Source organism: Bombina bombina, chromosome 6, assembly GCF_027579735.1.
Source record: "Bombina bombina isolate aBomBom1 chromosome 6, aBomBom1.pri, whole genome shotgun sequence".
NCBI classification, from domain to species: Eukaryota; Metazoa; Chordata; class Amphibia; order Anura; family Bombinatoridae; genus Bombina; species Bombina bombina.
Genome location: NC_069504.1, coordinates 987,114,804 through 987,138,341, shown reverse-complemented (window position 1 = coordinate 987,138,341; position 23,538 = coordinate 987,114,804). Strand labels below are relative to the sequence as shown.

At 42.3% G+C, this 23,538-nt stretch overlaps 1 protein-coding gene across 3 annotated transcripts in view; it reads right to left on the bottom strand.

Moving 5' to 3' along the window:
• TCOF1 (treacle ribosome biogenesis factor 1) overlaps positions 1-23,538 on the bottom strand; it is a 312,533-nt gene that overhangs the window by 66,501 nt on the left and 222,494 nt on the right. For all 3 annotated transcript variants that reach the window (XM_053718654.1, XM_053718656.1, XM_053718655.1), the window contains one exon: positions 22,041-22,191. In XM_053718654.1, the coding sequence (XP_053574629.1) occupies positions 22,041-22,191 (151 nt within the window). The remainder of the gene's footprint in view (positions 1-22,040; positions 22,192-23,538) is intronic.

Here is a 23,538-nt window from a genome sequence, read left to right as displayed (position 1 = left end):
AACTCCATGGCGGAGCAATAGGTTTAAACACAGGCTTGATTCTGATTAAAGCCTGACAAAAAGACTGAACGTCTGGGACATCCGCCAGACGCTTGTGTAGTAAAATTGACAAAGCAGAAATTTTTCCCTTTAAGGAACTAGCTGATAATCCCTTCTCCAAACATTCTTGGAGAAAAGACAAAATTCTAGGCATCTTAATCCTACTCCATGAGTAGCCCTTGGATTCACACCAATAAAGATATTTACGCCATATCTTATGGTAAATCTTTCTCGTGACAGGCTTGCGAGCCTGAATCAAAGTATCAATGACCGATTCAGAGAATCCCCGCTTAGATAAAACTAAGCATTCAATCTCCAAGCAGTCAGCTGCAGAGAATTTAGGTTTGGATGCTGAAATGGACCTTGAATGAGAAGGTCCTGTCTCAATGGTAGTTTCCACGGTGGCAGAGATGCCATGTCCACTAGATGTGCATACCAAGTCCTGCGTGGCCACGCAGGCGCTATCAGGATTACTGAAGCTCTCTCCTGTTTGATTCTTGCTATCAGACGGGGTAGGAGAGGTAATGGTGGAAACACATAAGCCAGGTTGAACGACCAAGGTACTGCTAGAGCATCTATCAGTACAGCTTAGGGATCTTTTGACCTGGACCCGTAACGAGGAAGTTTGGCATTCTGACGAGATGCCATCAGATCCAATTCCAGTGTGCCCCATTGACGGATCAATGATGCGAACACCTCCGGATGAAGTTCCCACTCCCCCAGATGAAAAGTCTGACGACTTAGAAAATCTGCTTCCCAGTTCTCTACTCCTGGGATATAGATTGCTGATAGATGGCAAGAGTGAGCCTCCACCCATCGGATTATCTTTGAAATCTCTATCATCACTAGAGAACTCCTTGTTCCCCCTTGATGATTGACATATGCTACAGTCGTGATATTGTCCAACTGGAATCTTATGAATTTGGCCAAAGCCAACCGAGGCCATGCCTGAAGCGCATTGAATATTGTTCTCAGTTCCAGAATATTGATTGGTAGTAGTGACTCCTCCTGAGTCCAAACACCCTGAGCTTTCAGGGAATTCCAGAATGCACCCCAGCCCAAGAGGCTGGTGTCCGTCATCATTATTACCTATGCTGGCCTGCGGAAGCACATTCCCTGGGACAGATGATCCGGTGACAACTACCAAAGAAGAGAGTCTCTGGTCTCTTGATCCAGATTTATCTGAGGAGATAAATTCGCATAATCCCCATTCCACTGTCTGAGAATGCACAGCTGCAGTGGTCTGAGATGAAAGCAAGCAAACGGAACGATGTCCATTGCTGCTACCATTAATCCAATGACCTCCATACAGTGAGCCACTGATGGCCGAGGAATGGACTGAAGTGCTTGGCAAGTATTTAGAATCGTTGACTTTCTGACCTCCGTCAGAAATATTTTCATGTCTACCGAGTCTATCAGAGTTCCCAAGAATGGAACTCTTGTTAGCGGAACTAGTGAACTCTTTTCTACATTCACTTTCCAACCGTGAGTTCTTAGAAATGCCAACACTATGTCCGTGTGAGATTTGGTCAGATGATAAGTCGACGCCTGGATCAGAATATCGTCCAGATAGGGCGCCACTGCTATGCCCTGTGGCCTGAGAACCGCCAGAAGGGACCCTAGCACCTTTGTGAAGACTCTGGGAGCTGTGACCAACCCGAAAGGAAGGGCCACAAACTTATAGTGTTCATCCAGAAAGGCAAACCTTAGAAACTGATGATGATCCTTGTGGATAGGAATGTAAAGATACGCATCCTTTAGGTCTACTGTGGTCATATATTGACCCTCCTGGATCATTGGCAAAATTGTTCGTATAGTCTCCATCTTGAACGATGGGACTGAGAAATTTGTTTAGGCATTTGAGATCTAAAATTGGTCTGAAAGTCCCCTCTTTTTTGGGAACCACAAACAGATTTAAGTAAAAACCTTGTCCCTGTTCTAGTTTTGGAACTGGGCAAATTACTCCCATGGTATAGAGGTCTTTTACACAGCGTAAGAACGCCTCTTTTTTTGTCTGGTCTACAGACAAACGTGAAAGATGAAATCTCCCTCTTGGGAGAAATTCCTTGAATTCCAGCTGATACCCCCTGGGTCACAATTTCCAATGCCCAGGGATCCTGAACATCTCTTGCCCAAGCCTGAGCAAAGAGAGAAAGTCTGCCCCGGATCGGGGGCTACCCCTTCATGCTGTCTTGGTAGCAATAGTGGGCTTCTTGGCTTGTTTACCTTTATTCCAGGCCTGGTTAGGTCTCCAGACTGACTTGGATTGAGCAAAATTCCCTTCCTGCTTTGTGGCAGAAGAGGAAGCAGAGGGTCCTCCTTTAAAGTTTCGAAAGGAACGAAAATTATTTTGTATACCTCTCATCTTCACAGCCTTATCCTGAAGCAGGGAATGACCTTTACCTCCAGTAATGTCAGAAATGATCTTCTTCAATTCAGGCCCGAATAGGGTCTTACCTTTAAAAGGAATAGCTAACAGCTTAGATTTTGATGACACATCAGCAGACCAAGATTTGAGCCATAACGCTCTATGCGCTAAGACGGCAAAGCCAGCATTTTTCGCCGCTAATTTAGCCATTTGAAAAGCGGCATCAGTAATAAAAGAATTAGCGAGCTTGAGAGCCTTTATTCTATCCAAAATGTCATCTAATGGGGTCTCAACCTTAAGAGACTCTTCTAGAGCCTCAAACCAAAAAGCTGCTGCAGTAGTAACTGGGACAATGCAAGCTATAGGTTGTAAAAGAAAACCCTGATGAATAAACAATTGCTTTAGAAGACCTTCTAATTTTTTATCCATAGGATCTTTGAAAGCACAACTGTCCTCAATAGGTATAGTTGTACGCTTAGCTAGGGTAGAAATAGCTCCCTCCACCTTAGGGACCGTTTGCCAAGAATCCCGAATGGTGTCAGATATGGGAAACATTTTCTTAAAATTAGGAGGGGAGAGAATGGAATGCCTGGTCTATTCCATTCCTTTGTAACAATGTCCGAAATTCTTTTAGGGACTGGAAAAACATCAGTGTAAGTAGGTACCTCTAGAAATTTGTCCATCTTACACAACTTCTCTGGTGGTATCACAATAGGGTCACGATCATCCAGAGTCGCTAAAACCTCCCGGAGTAACAGGCGGAGGTGTTCAAGCCTAAATTTAAAGGACATCATGTCCGAATCTGTCTGAGGCAACACATTTCCTGAATCTGAAAGTTCTCCCTCAGACAGCAATTCCCCGACCCCCAAATCAGAGCACTGTGAGGGTACATCGGAAATATCCAATAATAATATCCAATAATAATAAGGCATCAGAGGGTTCAGTATTTACCTTAATACCTGACCTACTGCGTTTACCCTGTAAAACTGGCAGTTTAGATAATACCTCTGTAAGGGTAGTAGACATAACTGCAGCCATATCTTGCAGAGTAAAAGAATTAGACGCACTAGAAGTACTTGGCATCGCTTGAGTGGGCGTTAAAGGTTGTGACACTTGGGGAGAATTGGATGGCATAACCTGATTCTCTTCAGACTTAGAATCATCCTTAGACATACTTTTATCACCTAAAATATGTTCTTTGCAGTGTAAGGCCCTTTCAGTACAAGAAGGACACAATGTAAGTGGGGGTTCCACAATGGCTTCTAAACACATAGAGCATTGACTTTCCTCAATGTCAGACATGTTGAACAGGCTAGTAACCACAAAAGTTGTGAAAACACTTTATTGAAAAAAAAACATTTTGAAAAAAACAAGTACTGCGCCTTTAAAGCGAAACTGAACCCAAATTTTTGAAACCAAAAAAAAAGCTTAGATGCCTTCTTTTTCAAATAAAGATACCAAGAGAATGAAGAAAATGTGATAATAGGAGTAAATTAGAAAGTTGCTTAAAATTTCATGCTCAATCTGAATGACAAAAGAAAAATTAAGGGTACAGTGTCCCTTTAAGAAGTAAAAAAGCGCACAATTTCTCCAAATCTGCTTAAAAAAGTTATTAAATGTTCAATTTTAATATATATCTTTCCTATATTGCAGTCTGATATGGCACCACAAGCAAAGGGCAAATTAACCCTCTAAATGAATAATGTAACACAAAAACGTTATGAAAAAAACGTAGACAACCCCCTGCACCTCGCCACAGCTCTGCTGTGGCGCCTACCTGCCCTCAGGGGTCTGACAAACGTCTCACTATGACTCAAGTAGACAAACTCTCAGTTTGGGCCCAACCGAAGCTGAAGTTTGCTGCCTTCTTGACAAAATAAACTGCGCATCTGAGGCCCGAAAATTAGGCCCCGTCCATCATATGCGATGTACTCTCAGTCTAAAAAAACGCAAGTAAGCGGTACAGAACTAGCCATGTGGATAAGCATCCTAATTGAATGATTATAGCCATGTGAACCTCCAGCACAATGCACAAACATCAGTGATATTGAACCGTTTGGCAATAAAAACCGTTATGCTGCCCCAGTGTCTAAACCATGCTGCCATAATTTTTGCTTGCTGCATTTAGCCCATAACAATTAAATACACAGGTTTTCAGTAATACCCCTTCTTATGTCTATAGGTTTACTGCTTACCCCTTTCCTCTTGGGAACTATGTCAGCCTGTTCTGAAATATCACAGTCTCTTCAGAAGTAAATGACTCAACATACCTCAATGCTTGTAGCACGAAACGTTCCCCACACTGAAGCTCCTCTAGTACTCCTCAGCCATTCTGTGGGAACCCATATGGATCTTAGTGACATCTGCTAAGATCATCAACCTCCAGGCAGAAATATTCTTCTATATGCTGCCTGAGGAAAAATAGTACTCACCGGTACCATTTAAAATAAAAAATTCTTGATTGAAGAAAACTAAAAACTATAATTTTAACACCTCTTTCACTTTACCTCTTCCTATTACTAGTATAGGCAAAGAGAATGACTGGGGGTCGAGAGAAGGGAGGACCTATATATACAGCTCTGCTGTGGTGTTTGCCACTTCCTGTTAGCTGGAGGATAATATCCCACAAGTAAGGATGAATCCGTGGACTCGTATCTTGTAGAAGAAATCTACTCACATTGCAAAGCAGAGATCTCAGAAACTCTGTGTGCAGAGGCAATAGCCAATAAAAGGAGAACCTTCCAAGATAACTGTCAACGGAATGCAGAGACTCAAACGGAACCTGTTGCAAAACCTGAAGAACTAGATTTAGGCTTCAAGGAGGAGCCCCAGATCTAAACACAGGTCTGATCCTAATCAGAGCCTTAAAGGACTGCACGTCTGGAAGCACAGCCAGTCTCTTGTGCAATAAAACCGACAGGGCTGAAATCTGTCCCCTCAGGGAACTAGCAGAAAGGCCCTTCTCCAGCCTATCCTGGAGAAAAGATAAGATTCTGGAAACCTTAACTCTGTGCCAGGAAAAAACAAATTATGACTTTCCAGATAATTTCCTTTCCTTCGATACAGGGAGAGTCCACAGCTGCATTAATTACTTGTGGGAATACAGAACCTGGCCACCAGGAGGAGGCAAAGACACCCCAGCCAAAGGCTTAAATACCTCCCCCACTTCCCTCATACCAGAGTCATTCTGTGGGAGCAAAGAAACAGTAGGAGAAATATCAGGGTGAAAAAAGGTGCCAGAAAAAAAATAAATTTAGGGCCACCCATCAGAGAACACTGGCGGGAGCAGTGGACTTTCCCTGTATCAAAGGAATGGAAATGATCTGGTAAGTCTCAATTTATGTTTTCCTTCTTAATAGAGGGAGAGACCACAGCAGCATTCATTAGTTGTGGGAAAACAATACCCAAGCTACAGAGGATACTGAATGCCAACGGGAGGGTTAAAAAAAAAAAAAAAAAAAAAAAAAAAAAAAAGAGGCGGTCCCTAATCTGAGGGCAACACAGCCTGCAAAACCTCTCTCCCGAAGGCTGTTTCAGCAGAAGCAAAAACATCAAACTTGTAAAATTTGGAAAAAGTATGTAAGGAGGACATCTGACAAATCTGATTCATAGAGGCCTCATTTTTGAAGGCCCAAAATGAAACCACTGATCTCGTAGAATGAGCAGTAATCCTCTGTGGAGGCTTAACCAAAAAGATAAGGAAGTTGAAGAGACCCTCTGACCCCTACACTTCCCCAAATAGATAACGAACAAAGAAGTTTGTCTAAATTCCTTCGTAGCCTGAAGATAGAACTTCAAGGCACTAACCACATCCAGATTATGCAGTAAACATTTCTTTGATGAAGAAGGATTAAGAACCACAAATTCTTGATTGATGTTGTGATTTGACACAACCTTAGGAAGAAATCCTAACTTAGTTTGTAGAACAGCCTTATCAGCATGGAACACCAGATAAGGAGGGTCGCATTGCAGGGAGGCAGCAATCTCAGAGACACTGCGCGCAGTAGCAATAGCTATTAGAAAAAGAACCTCCCAAGACAAAAACAATGTCAACTTCATGCATAGGCTCAAACGGAGCCCGTTGCAAAACTTTAAGAACAAGATTTAAACTCCAAGGAGGAGCATTAGAGCTAAACACCGGCCTGATTCTAGTTAAAACCTTAACAAAAAAACTGTAAATCCGGAAGCTCAGCGAGCCTCTTGTGCAGTAAAACAGACAGAGCCGAAATCTGTCCCTTCAAGGAACTAGCTTAGAGGCCCTTATCCAATCCAACCTGGAGAAAAGAAGGACTCCTGGCAACCTTTACTTGGACTGAGACTGGAGTGGGTCTCTGGAGTGGCTGGCAATAGGGTCGCTGTGTGCTGGATTAACTTTCTGATTTTGGATGTCTGTATTTTCCACTTGTAATCCGTGCACCTAGACCCTGAAAGGAATTTACCTGCAGTATAATAATGGAGACTGCACAACAAGAATTAAAGACTTTCTCATATACAGATTTGGAAGCTGCTCGTATTACAACTTTGACAAAAGGGTCCAGAGATTTTTTGAAAACCGCTCCTACAGAAACTGTTTCAAAAGATTTTGAAAGGCTACAGAAAAAAAAAAGTTGCTTACGATCTTCATGCAACCACCCTGGCAGAGTATCACAGGGTTAAAAGAATCCCAAGAGGGCTCCGCATGCGCACACGCTAATGAAGGAAAATGCTGCTTATTGTGAGCAATTTGAACAAATCCTAAATAAATGTTCTATGGATCTAATGGTGCTTACCGTTGATTGTTTAAATACAGAGATCAGTGAGCAGGACGTTAAATTATCATCTATGGAGGCCGAGATAAAAAGCATATTGCCACATGAAGAAGCCACAAAGATGTTGACAGAGGTCAACGCGAAGGTGGGAGACCTGAAAAAAGTAATAGAAGAACGTAAGCGAACTAAGTTAGCTAGAGATGAAAACGACTACTTACAAAATTGGGTGTACTGCTGGAAGTATGACCCGGAAGGAGTGGGGCGGAGGCAAACTTCCGGTTTCCAGAGGCTTTGGAATCGTTACCCCGCGAGAAGTGGCAGCAGCTCTGGATCGTCGGATGTATCACCGGGGGACTCAGAGGCAGACAACGCCGAGGTGGACGCAAGCACCACAGCTCCAAAAGGCAAACAGCAGAGACAGCTGAGATCGAGAAGGGGCAAACAATAGTCAGTAGACCGGTAAGATTGATATTGCAGTAGCGGGCAAGTTTGATCCCAGTATTGATGCAGAAGACACAGTCATCAATATTTCAAATGCTGAACTTTCACAAGATGAACTTAATACCCTTAACAAAGGACGTTCTTTCTGTCCCAGGAGGGATTGTGATTTTTTCCAACTAAGTAAAGATCTGTTTAGATTTTATAGGAACCTGAGGCTTAAAAGTTTTATGTGTAATTTGCAACATATTGAAATAGCTAAAATAGAAAAAGCTGCCTTTAATTTGTCAAAATTAGGATTAAAGAAAAAAAGTTTTTTTTCTACCTCCACAAAATAATCACAGTGTGGCAACATATATCAATCTTGTAGAAAGGGATATTGCTAAATTGCAGGCAAAAGTCATTAAAGGTAAATATAATGTTAAAGAAATGTCTTCATGCAAAACTGACAAGAATAAAAATATGCATATTAAAAACCAAAAAAGCAATTTCAGTTTAAATAATATAGCTGCTGTAAAATATTTAAGGTCTAGGAATGACATTATTTTGAAAAGAGCCGATAAAGGCGGGGCTATCATTGCCTTAGATAGAAATTATTATGTAGAACAAATTAAACAGCAGTTAAATGCCCCTGATGTGTACAAGAAATTGTCAAATAACCCTATATTCTCTATCCAGAAAGAGTTGAATAATGTGTGCCAGAGAGCTTTACAGTATGGCCTAATTGATAGGGATCTGTATAATTTTCTGTATATTGAACATCCTTGCACTCCGGTGCTATATACTTTACCAAAAGTTCATAAGAATCTGCAGGCCCCCCCAGGCCGCCCAATCGTTGCCAGTACTCAATCTGTTTTAACCAATGTATCTATCTTTCTTGATCGTATCCTAAGACCATATGTAGAAATATCAAATTTGTTTGTTAAAGATACTAGTGACGTCCTTAGAAAGATAGATGCATTGGATATGGTAACAGAGAAATATATTTTATACAGTTTAGACATGGAGAGTCTTTATACATCAATTACCCACGAAAGTGGTATGGGAGCAGTTGAGATGGTATTAAATATGTATAAAAATTATTCTAAAGCTCAGACTCATTTTCTACTCCAGCTGTTGGAATTAATTTTGTACTGTAATTATTTTTTATTCGAAGATGAGTACTTTTTGCAGATACAAGGGACAGCCATGGGGTCCAACGTCGCACCTAATTACGCTAACATTTTTATGCCGAGATGCCATGAGATCCAGTTCCGGATGTCTCCATTTGAGAACCAAGCTGGAAAACACTTCCGGGTGGAGTTCCCACTGCCCGGGTGAAAGTTCTGTCTGCTCAGAAAATCCGCTTCCCAGTTGTCCACTCCTGGCATGTAGATCGCTGACAGACCGCAGTTATGGGTCTCCTCCCACTGAATTATCTTGGCTACCTCTATCATGGCCAAGGATCTCAGAGTTCCCCCCTGATGGTTGATGTAAGCCACTGAAGTTATGTTGTCCGACTGGAACCTGATAAACCGGGCAGAGGCTAACTGAGAACCTGAGAACTGAGGCCAGGCCAGAAGAGCATTGAAGATTGCTCTCAGCTCCAGAATGTTTATGGGCAGAACTGACTCCGTCCGAGTCCATGTTCCCTGAGCCTTTAGAGAGCCCCAGACTGCTCCCCATCCTAGTAGGTTGGCGTCCGTTGTCACAATCACCCAGGTGGGTCTGCGGAAGCAGGTTCCCTGGGAGAGATGAGACAACCTCCAAAGAAGAGAATCCCTTGTCTCCTGATCCAGAAGTAATAGTGGAGACAGATCCGCATAATCTCTGTTCCATTGCCTGAGCATTAATAACTGCAGAGGTCTGAGGTGGAAACGGGCAAATGGGATGATGTCCATGGCCGCTACCATCAGACCGATTACCTCCATACATTGAGACACTGATGGCCGAGGAGAGGATTGAAGCGCTAGACAAGAATCAAAAACTACCCAAGAAAACTACCCTTGTAGTTGGAACTAAGGAACTTTTTTCCAAATTCACCTTCCATCCGTGAGATCGCAGGAAGGATAACAACATGTGGGATTTTGCTTGTTGAAAGGAAGGTGCCTGAATCAGAATGTCGTCCAGATAAGGTGCCCCTGCAATGCCCCGCAACCGGAGCACCGCCAACAGGGATCCCAGAATCTTTGAAAAGATTCTGGGAGCTGTGGCAAGGCCGAATGGAAGAGCCACAAACTGTAAGTGTTTGTCTAGAAATGCGAACCTCAGAAACTTGTGATGGTCTCTGTGGATGGGAACATGCAGGTACGTGTCCTTTAAATCTACCGTTGTCATAAATTGACCTTCGTGAACCAATGGAACAAATAGTTTCCATCTTGAAGGACGGTACTCTGAGGAATTTGTTTAGACTTTTGAGATCTAGAATTTGTCTGAAGGTTCCCTCTTTTTTGGGAACCACGAACAGATTGGAGTAAAACCCCAGACCATGTTCCTGCATTGGGACAGGAACTATCACTCCCAGGTCGGAAAGGTCCCGAACACACAGTTTAAGAATGCCTCTCTTTTTATCTGGTTTACAGATAATCTTGAAAGCAGAAACCTGCCCCTGGGAGGGAAGGTCTTAAACTCTAGTTTGTATCCTTGGGACACAATGTCCACCGCTCAGGGATCCTGAACATCCCGAACTCAAGCCTGAGCAAAGAAAGAAAGTCTGACCCCCACAAGATCCGGTCCCAGATCTGGGGCAGACCCTTCATGCTGCTTTTGAGTCAATAGTGGGCTACTTGGATTGCTTTCCCTTGTTCCAAGACTGGTTGGGCCCCCAGGAAGGCTTGGACTGTTACTGCTTGGAAGAAGGAGAGGAAGGCATACCCTTGAAGTTACGAAAGGAATGAAAATTACTCTGATGTCCTTTCTGCTTATTCCTCTTATGAGGGAGGAAATGGCCCTTTCCTCCCGTAATGTAATAAATAATTTCCATCAATCCCGGCCCAAACAAGCTTAGATTTAGATGACACATCCGCAGACCAAGATTTTAACTATAAAGCTCTGCGGGCCAGTACGGCAAACCTGGAAATCTCACAGATTAATAACCTGTAGGGAAGCATCCGTAATAAAGGAATTGGCCAACTTAAGGGCCTTGATCCTATCCTGGATCTCTTCAAGGGGAGTGTATGTCCGAATAGAATCAGACAATGCATCAAACCAGTATGCCACCGCACTAGTGACGGTAGCAATACACACCGCAGGTTGTCATTGTAAACCCTGGTGTACATACATCTTCTTGAGTAACCCCTCCAACTTCTTATCCATAGGATCTTTAAAGGAACAACTATCTTCTATGGGAATAGTGGTCCTCTTAGATAGCGTGGAAATTGCCCCTTCCACCTTGGGGACCGTCTGTCAAGATTCTTTGATAGAGTCTGCTATAGGAAACATCTTCTTAAATATAGGGGATGGAGAAAAAGGGATACCCGGTCTCTCCCATTCCCTAGCAATAATTTCTGTAGCTCGATCTGGTACAGGAAAAAACAACAATGGAAGGTACATCAAAATACTTGTTTAGCTTACTAGACTTCTTAGGATTGACTACGACAGTAATGTTGGAGTTGTCCAAGGTAGCCAAAACCTCCTTAAGTAACAAACTGAGATGCTCCAGCTTAAACCTGAAGGATACAACTTCAGTATCAGCAGAAGGAATTACACTGAGTCTGAAATTTCACCCTCAGATGCTACCGAAGTATCTTCCTTCTCAGATTTCTGGCAGGGGACATTTGGAATAGCCACGACTGTGTCAGCAACCTTACTCACTGATTCTTTACATTTCCTCTTGCGTTTTCCCTGCAGCATGGGAAAAGCTGACAACACATCAGATACCACAGAGGACATGAGGGAAGCGATGTCTTGCAACGTAACTCCAGGTGGAGTAAGAGAGGAAGCACAGGGCACTGGATGTGTGGACACTTGAGGAGAAAGCTGCGGCATATCTTGAACATTGTCAGAAGACTCCTGAACAGCATCCGCCCTAGACAATGTTGGCTCAGAAAAAAAGTCTATCCCTGTAATGCAAAGTTCTCTCAATACATGAGGAACAGAAAGGGATTGGTGGTTCCACGTTAGCATCAAAACATAAAGAACATGTAACATCCTGCAGGGCCTCTTGGTCCATCTTTATTCACAAATAAACAGAACAAATAAACTGATATTTTATTTAGAAAATACCACACAAAAAACAAAAAACTTTACTGTTCCTTTAAATTTTAAAACGAAACTGCTTTATTTTTCTGCAGTAAAATAATAACGTATCACAAAAACACTCCAGACAACCTCTACACCTCAGCTTTAGCTTTGCTGAGGTGCTTACCTGCCTGACTGACTGAGTGAATAGTCAGATAGATAATCCGGACTCAACTTCTATCTCTCTGTAAATTGCAGTCTGGTAACCGCAACACTGCTAATAATCTGTGACCAAGCTATCTCCGCTCCAGGAAAAACAGGAAGTGTAGGGAAAAAGCGTGCAACAGAAAATTGCCGCCTCAGCTAACCCCACCCATTGTGGGCGTTACAAAATTAACCTCCTGGTCGGCTAATTGTATTGTAAAGCCGTCGGGAATATAATAAAAATTAAAACACCACCACTGAGCCTAAGTCTCCTCGTCCCCAGTGCCTGCCATACTGCCCATAATAAAATTATCCCTTTTCCAAAGGAGGGTGTCTTATGTCCCATAATAGTAACTTTAAAGTGCCATCTTTTCTCTGTATATGCTCCCAGAAAATATAAAGTTAGCACTTACCTTTAGAAATCTGCCAGGCAGCAAGGCAGCTCACTAGGTTTGAGAGGCATGTAACCTCACATGGACCTGTGGAAGAAAACAAAGACTGAGCAATCTTACTCGGGCTTTCAAAGTTAGGGCAGCATTAAATATATGGGAGGCGCAGTGAGGATTGTACCCCACAAGTTCCCATTGCTTAAAAGCCACCACTGCTCTACTGAAGAGACTGATATGGACTACGGCTACACCCTAGGACAAAGCAGCACAATCTTGCACTGCTGAAAAAATAATAAAATCTTGCTTGAAGACTCTTCTTTCTAACACCTAAATTTTACCACTTCCTTGCTCTAACGTAGTTAAAGAGAATGACTGGGGTTGGAAGGAAGGGAGATGATATTTAACAGCTTTGCTGTGGTGCTCTTTGCCGTCTCCTGCTGGGCAGGAGTGATATTCCCAATAGTAATTAGATGATCCGTGGACTCACCATGTCATTAGAAAGAAAACGTTTTTGATGATAGAAAACTGCACCTTTATATTCCCAATGGCTGGGGCACTCACCACCTCCTAGACCCAGACAGTTAAGAGGAAACGCTCTCCTCAGGTTCAAGTCTCAGCCGGAATGGAGGAAATTAACATAGACCACACCCGGTCACATGGAGTGCAAGACAGTACTTCCCCTGTTATTACAAGTACAGCAAGTAACTTGTTTGTTCCAGCCAAAAACACACAGTCTATCAGCCCAGGATAAAAATCCCACAAAGCAGCATGTAAACAATGAATGCACTGATTAATTAACCCCAATTGTTCAATAGACCCCCTTCAGAGGATATTAACCCTGGATCCTATCAAGGTATAAAGGAGCCACACTGTGACCCTGTTATAGCGTTTTATGTGTAAAATTTGAAACTATCTTACCTCCAGGATCCATGCTGTGGAACAAAACACAGCCTCTCAAGTGTGACAGTCTTATAGTAGCACTCCTGACATGGACTTGATTAACAGAAAGCAGGCAGTGAAACTCGTCAACACTGATTGCTTAGGAGCTGTTAGCAGTAGTCTGGATGGTTTTGTAGAAAAACTTTCCCTACATCTCCAGACTCTAACTTTCATCAATACTCTCACTGAGAGGTTGACATGACTACTTAAAACTCCAGTCCTATCTCGAAGGGTAGATACCCTTTTTCAGGACTCTCCGAATCTACTGCCACTTCTCTGCCACTTCCCAACGTGACGAAAGGCAAAGAATGAGTGGGGTAATGAGGAAGTGGGAGGGATATTTAAGCCTTTGGCTGGGGTGTATTTGCCTCCTCCTGGTGGCCAGGTGTTGTATTTCCCAACAGTAAGGAATGAAGCGGACTCTCCCTATTTTAGGAAGGAAAAGGAAAAAGAAGAGTAACCATAAGGGGGTTAGCATAAAGTGTTGAAGGAGAAACAAGGACTACCCTGCTGACCTTCAAAATCTACAAAAACTCATACTCAAGAGGATTACATGGACACAGCATTACACCAATCCTTGCTTGCAGGTAAACTACCCATTAGAGGATCAAATTGGATTTTCTTCAGAGCACCATCTTCGCACACCTCCTAGATACACAAAGGTAAAGAATGGCTGGGGGATTATGGGAAGTGGGAGGAATACTTAAGGCTTTGCTGGGGTTTCCTTTGCCTCCTCCTGGTGGTCAGGAGTTGAATTCCCACTAGTAATAAGAATGGATTTGTGGACTCTCCATGCCATTGGAAAGAAATTACATGCTCTATCTTAATTATAAAAGTACAATTTTGATTTGAGTGTCCCTTTAATATAACCGTGTTGGTTATGCAAAATTGGGGAATGGGTAATAAAAGTATTATCTTTTTAAACAATAAATATTCTGGGAGTAAAATGTCCCTTTAAACCCTGCTCAGTCCTGCCAGTCGCATTTGATTTAGCTCTTTAAATTCTCGTCAGAGCTGAGGTAAATTTTGCTTATAGATTAAATGTGATATGTCCTGAGAGCCTGTCTAAAACATAAGGAAAGGGCAGGACAGACTGGGAATTAATAGACCGTGGAGCACCAAACACTGACTTGTGTAATATAAAATGATCGAATAGGTCTGTTAGACCAAATGCAAAGAAAAGAAAATGTATTCAATAGATTTTAAAAACTTAAAATGTCTTTTTATTCTTTGCAGCTAATTTGCAATGCAACTTTTAACCGCTGCAATATATTATAAAACTTTAAAAATTGCTTTATTTTCCAGTTAATCAATACATTGCAATTGAACTGGTGCTTTAGTGCAGGGTTCTTTAAACCACGGGTCGGACACATTACTGGGTCGCAACACCGTGTTTATTGGGTTGTGACTTGTGTGTGTGCTCGTGTTGTATATGTGTGTGTGATTACTTTTTACAACACTTTAAAGTTTGACTACAATCAGGAATAAAAGTACACACACATTTTAGTCACTTTGCTAAACATTACAGCAATCTAGTTTTAGATTTCTTCAGAAATTTTCAGACCAAGCAAAAAAATAGGGTTGTTAGGTTTGTGGTATCATGGCACTGGGTCTTGAAAAAAAAAGAAACAGAATTTATGCTTACCTGATAAATTACTTTCTCTTGTGGTGTGTCCAGTCCACGGATTCATCCTTTACTTGTGGGATATTCTCCTTCCCTACAGGAAGTGGCAAAGAGAGCACACAGCAGAGCTGTCCATATAGCTCCCCCTCTAGCTCCACCCCCCAGTCATTTGACCGAAGGTTAGGAAGAAAAAGGAGAAACCATAGGGTGCAGTGGTGACTGTAGTTTAACCAAAAAAATATTACCTGACTTAATCGCCAGGGCGGGCCGTGGACTGGATACACCACAAGAGAAAGTAATTTATCAGGTAAGCATAAATTCTGTTTTCTCTTGTAAGGTATATCCAGTCCACGGATTCATCCTTTACTTGTGGGATACCAATACCAAAGCTTTAGGACACGGATGAAGGGAGGGAACAAGACAGGTACCTTAAACGGAAGGCACCACTGCGTGTAAAACCTCTCTCCCAAAAATAGCCTCCGAAGAAGCAAAAGTATCAAATTTGGAAAATTTGGAAAAAGTATGCAGTGAAGACCAAGTCACTGCCTTACAAATCTGTTCAACAGAAGCCTCATTTTTAAAAGCCCATGTGGAAGCCACTGCTCTGGTAGAATGAGCAGTAATAGTTTCAGGAGGCTGCTGGCCAGCAGTCTCATAGGCCAAACTGATGATGCTTTTCAGCCAAAAGGAAAGAGAGGTAGCAGTCGCTTTCTGACCTCTCCTCTTACCAGAATAGATAACAAACAAGGAAGATGTTTGTCTGAAATCCTTAGTTGCTTGTAAATAGAACTTTAAAGCACGAACTACATCAAGATTGTGTAACAGACGTTCCTTCTTCGAAGAAGGATTAGGACACAGAGAAGGAACAACTATTTCCTGGTTAATATTCTTGTTAGAAACAACTTTAGGAAGAAAAACAGGTTTGGTACGCAAAACTACCTTATCTGAGACTCTCCGAGCAGAAGAGATAGCTACCAAAAACAAAACTTTCCAAGATGATAACTTAATATCCATGGAATGTAAAGGTTCAAACGGAACCCCTTGAAGAACTGAAAGAACTAGATTTAGACTCCATGGCAGGCTTGATTCTGACTAAAGCCCGAGTAAACGCTTGAACATCTGGTACCTCTGCCAGACGCTTGTGTAACAGGATAGACAGAGCAGATATCTGTCCTTTTAAGGAACTAGCTGACAATCCTTTCTCCAATCCTTCTTGGAGGAAAGACAATATCCTGGGAATCCTAATCTTACTCCATGAGTAACCCTTGGATTCACACCAACAAAGATATTTCCGCCATATCTTATGGTAGATTTTCTAACACCACATTCACTTTACCCTCCCGAGAGAGACCCTAGTGCTTAGAGCCGGCAAAGAGAATGACTGGGGGGTGGAGCTAGAGGGGGAGCTATATGGACAGCTCTGCTGTATGCTCTCTTTGCCACTTCCTGTAGGGAAGGAGAATATCCCACAAGTAAAGGATGAATCCATGGACTGGATACACCTTACAAGAGAAAAAAGAATTCTTAGCTACTGAAGGGATGGTACAACTAAGCTAACTTTAATACGGAATAAGTCAAATATAATTACAGGATCATCGATAACAGGATATAATCCCCTGATGAGCCCTAATTTACCTCTCTGTTATATGAGCTATACTGTTATTATTTTCCCTCCTATTAGCTATTTCATTAACCACATCCAACTACCACAGTAGCCTGTTAGAGCTATTACAAGTAATACAGACCACTTCAGTTAATGTTTGGCTTCTGAGTGTGTTTTTAACTTTATTTTCCTATTTTATTGTGTGTAAATTTGAATTAATAAAAGTTATATTTTAATACTAAGAATTGTAATTATTCATCCAAGACAAGTAGTACGAAGAACCGCCTTATCGGCATGAAATATAAGGCGAATCACACTGCAAAGCTGAGAGTTCCGAGACTCTCCGAGCAGAATAGATAGCAATAAGAAACAAAACCTTCCAAGATAACAACTTAATATATACGGAATGTAATGGCTCAAACGGAGCCTGCTTCAAAATTAAGACTCCAAGGAGGAGAAACAGACTTAAACACAGGCCTGATTCTGACCAAGGCCTGACAAACTAGATTGCACATCTGGTACGTCCGCCAGACGCTTATGTAGCAAAATAGATAATGCAGAAATCTGACCCTTCAGGGTACTGACCGACAAACCCTTTTCCATACCTTCCTGGAGAAAAGACAAAATCCTAGGAATCCTGACCCTACTCCAAGAGTAGACCTTGGATTCACACCAATAAAGATATTTACGCCATATCTTATGGTAAATCTTTCTAGTAACAGGATTGCAAGCCTGAATCATGGTCTCAATGACCGACTCAGAAATCCCATGGTTAGACAGCACTAAGCATTTAATCTCCAAGCAGTCAGCTTCAGAAAAACAAGATTTGGATGAAGGAAGGCACCCTGAATCAGAAGGTCCTTCCTCAGAGGCAGTCTCCAAGGTGGGAGAGACAACATCTCCACTAGGTCTGCATACCAGATCCTGCGAGGCCATGCAGGGGCTATTAGAATCACCAACGCTCTCTCCTGTTTGATACAAGCAATTACTCGTGGAAGGAGAGCAAACTGACGAAACAGATGCTCTGGCGGTCCTTTTGGGATTTCAGGCTGGCATACCTATCAGAGCGGCCTGTGGATCTCTTGACCTTGAACCGTACCTTGGAAGCTTGGCATTCTGCCGAGACGCCATCAGATCCAACTCCAGCACCCCCTATTTGAGTGTTAAGTTGGAAAATACCTTCGGATGGAGTTCCCACTCCCCGGGATGAAAGGTCTGTCGGCTCAGGAAATCCACTTCCCAGTTGTCCACTTCTGGAATATGGAAGGCACATAGACAGCAATTGTGAGCTTCCGCTCACTGAACAATCTGAGCCACCTCCTTCATGGCTAAGGAACTCCAAGTTCCTCCATGGTGGTTGATGTAAGCCACTGAGGTTAGGTTGTCTGACTGGAACCTGATAAACCGGGCAGAGGACAACTGAGGCCAAGCCATCAGAGCATTGAAAATCGCTCTCAACTCCAAGATGTTAATGGGGAGAGCATACTCCTCCCGAGTCAAAAGTCCCTGGGCCTTTAATGAGTCCCAGACTGCTCCCCAGCCACGCAGGTTGGCGTCCTTGGTCACAATCACCCAGGAAGGTCTTCGAAAGCATGTGCCCTGAGACAGATGTTCCTGAGACAGCCACCACGGGAGAGTCTCTCGTCGACTGATCTAGATCTATCCTCTGAGACAGATCTGCATGGTCCCCGTTTCATTGACTGAGCATGCATAACTGCAGAGCTCTCAAATTGAACCGAGCAAAGGGAATGATGTCAATAGAAGCAACCATCAGACCAATTACCTCCATAGATTGAGTCACTGTTGGTCGAACAGTAGACTGGAGAGAGAGGCAAGAAGTTTGGCTCTCCTGACCTCTGTCAGAAATATTTTCATCGATAGGGAATCTATTATGGTCCCTAAGAAAACTACCCTTGTAGCTGGAACAAGGGAACTCTTTTCTAGATTCACTTTCCATCCATGGGAATATAGAATAGACAAGATCTCTGTGTGAGATTTTGCTTGTTGAAAAGATGGCGACTGAACCAATATGTCTTTCAGGTAGGGTGCCACTGCAATTCACCTGGACCGGATCACTGCCAAGAGAGCCCCCAGAACCTTTGAGAAAAATCTGGGAGCTGTGGCAAGGCTTAACGGAAGAGCCACAAACTGAAAATGTTTGTCCAGAAAGGCAAATTTCAGAAATTTGTAATGATGCCTGTGAATGGGAACATGAAGGTACGCATCCTTCAGGTCTATGGTCGTCATGAACTGACCCTCTTGCACTAAAGGAAGAATGGAACGGATAATTTCCATCTTGAAGAATGGTACTCTGAGAAACTTGTTTAGACACTTTAGGTCTAGAATAGGTCGGAAAGTTCCCTCTTTTTTGGGAACCACAAACAGGATGGAATAGAAACCTACTACTGTACTGGGACTGGAACTATCACTCCTAAGGAAATGTACACATTTCAAGAATGCCTCTCTTTTTATCAGGTCTGCAGATAATCTTGAGAGGTGGAACCTGCCCCTGGGAGGGAAAGTCTTGAATTCCGATTTGTAACCCTGAGATACTATGTCCACAGCCCAGGGATCTGGGAAATCTCGTATCCAGGCTTGAGAAAACTGAGAAAGTCTGCCCCCACATGATCCGATCCAGGATCAGGGGCAAACCCTTCATGCTGATTTTGAGTCAGCTGCGGGTTTCTTTGATTGCTTCCTCTTGTTCCAAGACTGACTTGGTTTCCATGACTACTTGGACTGTTCCTGCTTGGAAGAAGGGCAAGACTTTACTCTGAAATTACGAAAGGAACGAAAATTACTCTAGACCTCCTTTCGGTCTATTTTTCTTGTCTTGTGGTAGAAAAGACTCCTTACCACCCATGATATCAGAAATAATTTCTGTTAGACCGGGTCCAAACAAGGTCTTACTCTTGTAAGGAGTCGCCAGAAACTTGGATTTAGAAGCAACATCGGCTGACCAAGACAGCGCCAGCACAGCAAAAGCCAGATATTTTGACTCCCAATTTAATAACCTGCAGGGAAGCGTCAGTAATAAAGGAATTGGCTAGCTTAAGAGCCCTAATCCTGTCTTGGATCTCCTCTAAGGGAGTTTCTACCTGAAGGAATTCAGACAAGGTGTCGAACCAATAGGCTGCTGCACTTGTCACTGTGGCAATACACACTGCAGGCTGTCATTGGAGACCTTGATGAACATATATTTTCTTCAAATAAGCCTTCAGCTTCTTGTCCATTGGTTTCTTAAATGAGCAGCTATTCTCAATAGGGATAGTAGTTCTCTTAGCCAGAGTAGAAATGGCCCCTTCTACCTTAGGAACCGTTTGCCACAAATATTTAATGGAGTCAGTAACAGGAAACATCTTCTTAAACACAGGAGACGGGAAGAAAGGAATCCCCAGCCTCTCCCACTCCTGTACTATAATCTCTGTGGCATGGTTTGGCACAGGACAAACCTCCACAGAGGAAAGAACATCAAAGTATCTATCAAGTTTACTAGACTTCTAAGGGTTGACAACTACAGAGTTATCGGAGTCGTCCAAGGTAGCTAAAAGCTCCTTTAAAAGTACACGGAGGTGTTCAAACTTAAATCTGAAGGATACCACTTCAGCATCAGATGAAGGAATTATACTGTCCGAATCTGGGATTTCACCCTCAGAGGCTACCGACGTATCTTCCTCATCAGACTTATGAGAAAGGGCAACTAGGGAACCGCAGGGCACTGCATGTGACACCATTAAGGCTTGGGACGTTTGAGGAGGAAGCTGTGGCATTGCCTGAACAGCATCAACCTGAGAGACTGGTGGCTCAGAAACAAAAAGTCTATCTTTATGTAAGAGAGTCCTCTCAATACATGAGGAACAAAAAGGCAAGGGAGGTTCAACATGGTTATCAAAGCAAAGCTTGCACTGAACTATAGGAGCAAGTTCCTGGTCCATAATTGCAATAAAAAAATATTTTAAGGCCAAAAAAGATTTAATCCTGCACTGTCCCTTTAAGAAATTATTGGCTCCCAAAGGACATTCTGTGTCCTCACCAAAATAATCTAATAAAGCACTGGCCAACTAATGGCAAATTTTGCAATTTGAGTGGCTAATTAAAAATTGGGAGAAGGAATTAGACAGTAACCAATGCAAAGACAGCTACACCTCAGTGTATAGCTGAGGCGCCTACCTGCCCCCTCTTGAACAACGGAGCTGCAACTGCGATGCAACAACAGTATTTCTTCTGAAGCGCAACAGCTCCGGTCTCAGATGAACAGGAAATCACGTGACACGTGATCGGCTTAGAAGCTGCGCCACTATCATAAAAGCGCACGCTTCTAGCCGAAAACCCCCCCGCCTCTGAACAAGATCCGCCTCTCAGTACCAAAAACGCTTCTCTTTTTAGTGACTGGGGAGGTACAAGGCGGCCATAAGTGAAAAAAGTCTTGTCAGCACTGTCCGACCCTCGTAACGGAGCGATCAGTGAAAAAGTCGCACTAAACACTAGCTTCTTCTAGTCTAATAATTTAACCCCTGAGCCACCAAAGGAAAATAAACACCTCCCAATGAATTTATTTCCAGTCTCTACTATCACAGTCCAAATGCCTGCACACTGCCTTAATAAATCCTGAACTCAGGATTGTAGCCCCAATATATGTGCAGCTTTTAACAAATTTAACCCCTCAGTGCCAGTCTCTCTTCCCAGAAGATAAAAAAATGTCACTAACCTGCACCTCTAGCTCTCCGGCAGGAGGACAGCCCACCCAGTAAAAAAGGAAGCGACTCCTCACAGAGACCTGTGGAAAAAAGAAAGAACAGAGTGAACCTACTCTGGCTTTCTATACAGGGAAAGCAACATGTTAGGAAAACGCAGTGAGGCCCACCTCACAAGTTCCTAACTGCTTGGAAGCCACCACTGCCCTACTGAAGAGACTAAACGTGGAGTACGGCTAGACCCAATTCTTGAAAAAGGGGAAAGAACAGAGTAAACCTACTCTGGCTTTCTGAAGTAGTTAAAATCTTGCTTGTAGCGAAAGAAATCCAATTTTTCTTCAGACACCAAAACTTTACCTCCTCCATGCACAAAGGAGAATGACTGGGGTTTGTGGGAAGGAAAGTGATACTTAACAGCTTGGCTGTGGTGCTCTTTGCCTCCTCCTGCTGCCAATGCGTGATATTCCCAACAGTAAATGAGGACGTTGTGGACTCACCATATCTTAGGAAAGAAAAAGTTCTGCCTCTGGGATAGGCTGAAATGCAAGTTTGTAAAAAGCACTGAGATAAGGGGGCAGTCTGCAGAGGCTTAGATACAAGGTAATCACAGAGATAAGAAATGCATTAATTTAATAGTTTTAGTTATACAAAACTGGGAAATGGGTAATGAAAGGATTATATACCTTAAATATCTTTTTAAACCATAAAAGTTTTCAAGTAGCCTTTAACTAAAAAGTTGAAACTCTTTCAAAGCACCATAGTGAATGTATAGTGTGTAACAAAATGCACTACAATTTTCTGTGATTGTATAGCTTGCCACATAATTGTGCACTTACCTGATGCTGGGCCAGGCTGAATTTTGTTGCTGGACTCATTCTTTTTTTTCCCTGTTTCATCCATGGCAGAAGGCAACTTATTGTTTGTTTTTAATGGTCTCTTTCGCTTTTGTGGTGTGGGCTTTGCAGGCACTGGTAGTTTGTGGAGAGCCTGATATAAACAAAAATAAGCACATATTAACTAAGAGAGGCTAGCAGTAGTAATATAGTGTTCTTGCGTCTCATGCACTCAACTTTACTTTCAATAAAACCATCCAACCAAGATATGCACAATGTAGAGTTCCCAAAGAAGCTACTGAAAGAACGGTTCTGAAATTATAAGATTTCCCCATCTAATATGGTCCAAAATATAATGTGGCAAAATACTAAAGTTGTGTATTTCTGAACATTGTGTAGTTCTGAAGACTTATAGGACAAAATGTTCTTTCTATCCCTGCAAGGTTAAAAAAAAATATGCAACATAAATGTTATTAAATATTTTAGGGCTGCTTTTTATAGAGATTCTACTAAAATACAAAAATATATTGATAGGCACTGTATGCATGTAAAGATGACAACAGAAACATTAAAACAAAGAATTACGAAAAAAAAATATGTTCCCCAAACCTATTATTGCTATAAACATACAATATTTTTGTATTTATCAGTAAATCCCTTCTTGTTCTGACCGAGCACACATGAAGCCGGAGAGGATTCTGGACAATTGGGATAATAGTAAGCCAATCAATTGCAGAAACTTCAAAATACTGTTCAACAGAAAATCTCTCCTCTTCTTTGGGGCCTATATTCCCTTTGTTGGACCCTGATGCAAAACAAACAAAACATCAGTCCTGCAGAAAGATGCTGTAGATTTTAAAGCTCTCACCACGAGTATCAAACATTATAGAAGTATTAGGACAAAGTGATAGAACAATATCACAGTTCATAAAGTAGTGGATGACATCACTTTGGAAAGGAAATTAAAAACTATGTAAAAAAAAAAAATCAGATTTGGAGGTTTCTAGGATAAGGCACTAAACTCAGAAATGTAATTTTCTAATGAGGTGGCAACCAGGAAGTGTATCTTGAAGGAGAGCAATTCAGTGAGATGTGATGATTGGTTTAAGGAAAAGATTGAGGTTCCAAGTTGGAAACCAAACCAAAAAAGGAAGCTGTTCCAGTGTTTGAAGAAAGGTCTGAACATCTGGATGAAAAGAACAATGAGACTGAAAGAACCAACATAGAGCAGGGCATTTGGACTTTCAAAATGCTATTGGAATGGTCCTCGTTATGACCTTCCTGGAGAAAATCCAGGATCTGAAAAATAGAAAGCAACTACCAGACTAGATCAGGATCTTAGCGACTTCCTGCTTGAGGGCTAGAGCTTACAGAGCTTGATCTGCAAATGGCAAGCCCCTGACTGATAACAGTAATGCATACATCATATAACATGTTTCCTAATAACTGAATACACATTTTGAATGTGTTAAAAATTAAGAAAAAGGAAATTTATGCTTAC